Source organism: Verticillium alfalfae, genomic scaffold, assembly GCF_000150825.1.
Source record: "Verticillium alfalfae VaMs.102 supercont1.2 genomic scaffold, whole genome shotgun sequence".
Lineage (NCBI taxonomy): Eukaryota > Fungi > Ascomycota > Sordariomycetes > Glomerellales > Plectosphaerellaceae > Verticillium > Verticillium alfalfae.
The window spans coordinates 2,050,571-2,052,224 of record NW_003315037.1 but is presented as its reverse complement, the minus strand read 5'-3'; the positions used below and the strand labels follow the sequence as shown (position 1 = coordinate 2,052,224).

The window sequence follows — 1,654 nt, the reverse complement described above, 5'->3', positions numbered from 1 at the left end:
CCCAGAACTCGTTGCTCGACAGCAGGCGCGTTGGGGGGCGCAGCTCCTCCAGGTTGGCGGAGGGACTCGTCGGCGACGCCCTGTCCTGCAGCGCGTCGACCCTGGCGCGCATGGCGGCGTCGGACGCCTCTTCCGTCATGGTGGCCTCCTCGGCAGCCTCCTCGATGGCGCGCCGCGACCTCGGTCGCAGGTTGTCTCGCATGACAATGGTGTGGGCCCTCTGGCCGAGAATCTCGACGTCCAGCGCCTCAGGCTGCAGCGTGACGCGCCGGTGGCCGATGCGCCCGTGATGGACCCTCTCCTTTGTGTCGCCGTGCTGCTGGGGTCGGCCGTCCGTCGCGGTGTCGACGTCTCGGGGCGTGTAGTTGGCAGAGGCACCGCGTGCCGTGCGCCGTTTCGGTCCTCGTCGGCGGCGGTCGGTGTCTGGCTCGAGCGACTCTGGCTCGAGGGACTCTGGTCCGAGGTACTCGTCAGGCCCAGAGGGCTCCAGCTGGTCGAGCCATTCCAGCGAGTCGTCTTTCGAGGGGGGCTGCGTCACAGTCGTCGTGTTGGCGAGACCGTCTTGTGCGGCTTTGCTGTCCGCCTCGACGGTCCACGGCAGGGTATCGTCTTGGGACGGCGGCCTCGACGGTCTCGTCTTCTTCTCCAGGACGTCTTTGGCTGATTCGAGGCGCGCCCAGGGGTTTTCGGCACTGTAGAGACGCAGCTGGCGAGCCGAAGCGTTGCGAAGGGGGTGGGCGTGGAGTCTCAGCGGTGCCCTGGGCTGCGAGCCGGCGAGGCGCCTCAGCTGGCATGGAAGGCAGAGACCGCGGGCCTTGGCGGCTCTGGAGAGCATCGGGACAGTCTTCCTCGTCGGTTTGATATAGCCTCGTCGGTTGGATGTAGCCTCGTCGGTTGGATATAGCCTCGTCGGTTGGATGTTGTATCCTCGTCAGTTGAATATAGCCTCGTCAGTTGGATGTTGTAGCCTCGTCGGTTGATGTCGAGCGCAGAGCGCAGGCGTGTCGAGCTCTGAATTTTGCCCTCCCCAAGCGGAAGGCACATGGGAGTGATAAGATAAGACTTTTTGGTCTCGAAAGGCCCCACACCTCTCAACGCGCGACGCGGTCACTGTCGAAGAGACGACGAGACGACGAGCAAGAAGCATCATGATGCTGTTTCCTGACTGCTGATTGTCGAGGAACCCATCTTCCTTCACTTCAGCTCAACAAGAAATTGGTCCGACAGAAAAAAATGCCGGCCGGCAGCAGGAGACGACGAGATGTATGCCGATGACCCCACCTCTCAGCCGCGGCCACACTGACCCAGACGTACAGGTAGACGACGACGCCGATGACGACGACCAGCGACCGCGCCAGCGAAGGACACGCGAGAGCTCCGTGCAGGAAGACGCAGACGCAGACGCAGACGCAGACCCAGATCCAGACCCAGACCCAGAGGAAGCCGACGATGATGGTGCAGACGTCTCGCGCAGCGGCGCCGAACCCACGGGCGACCAGCAGCTCGCCAAGAAGCTGATCCGCTACGCCATGGCCCTGCGACTACGCCCGCCAGCCCATCCGCAGAGACGGCATCAAGGGAGAGGGTTCTCGCCGACCAGGGGTAGGGCCTTTTCGCCGCGTGTTCGACGCCGCCCAGGCGATGCTGCGCGACG

The 1,654-nt window shown here is 64.3% G+C and overlaps 1 protein-coding gene across 1 annotated transcript in view; it reads left to right on the top strand.

Moving 5' to 3' along the window:
* Positions 1-1,233: 1,233 nt before the first annotated feature.
* VDBG_02097 (conserved hypothetical protein) overlaps positions 1,234-1,654 on the top strand; it is a gene marked incomplete at both ends in the record, with an annotated part of 1,430 nt that continues 1,009 nt past the window's right edge. Inside the window, 2 exons of the mRNA XM_003007863.1 lie at positions 1,234-1,263; positions 1,317-1,602. Coding sequence (XP_003007909.1) covers positions 1,234-1,263; positions 1,317-1,602 — 316 coding nt within the window. The remainder of the gene's footprint in view (positions 1,264-1,316; positions 1,603-1,654) is intronic.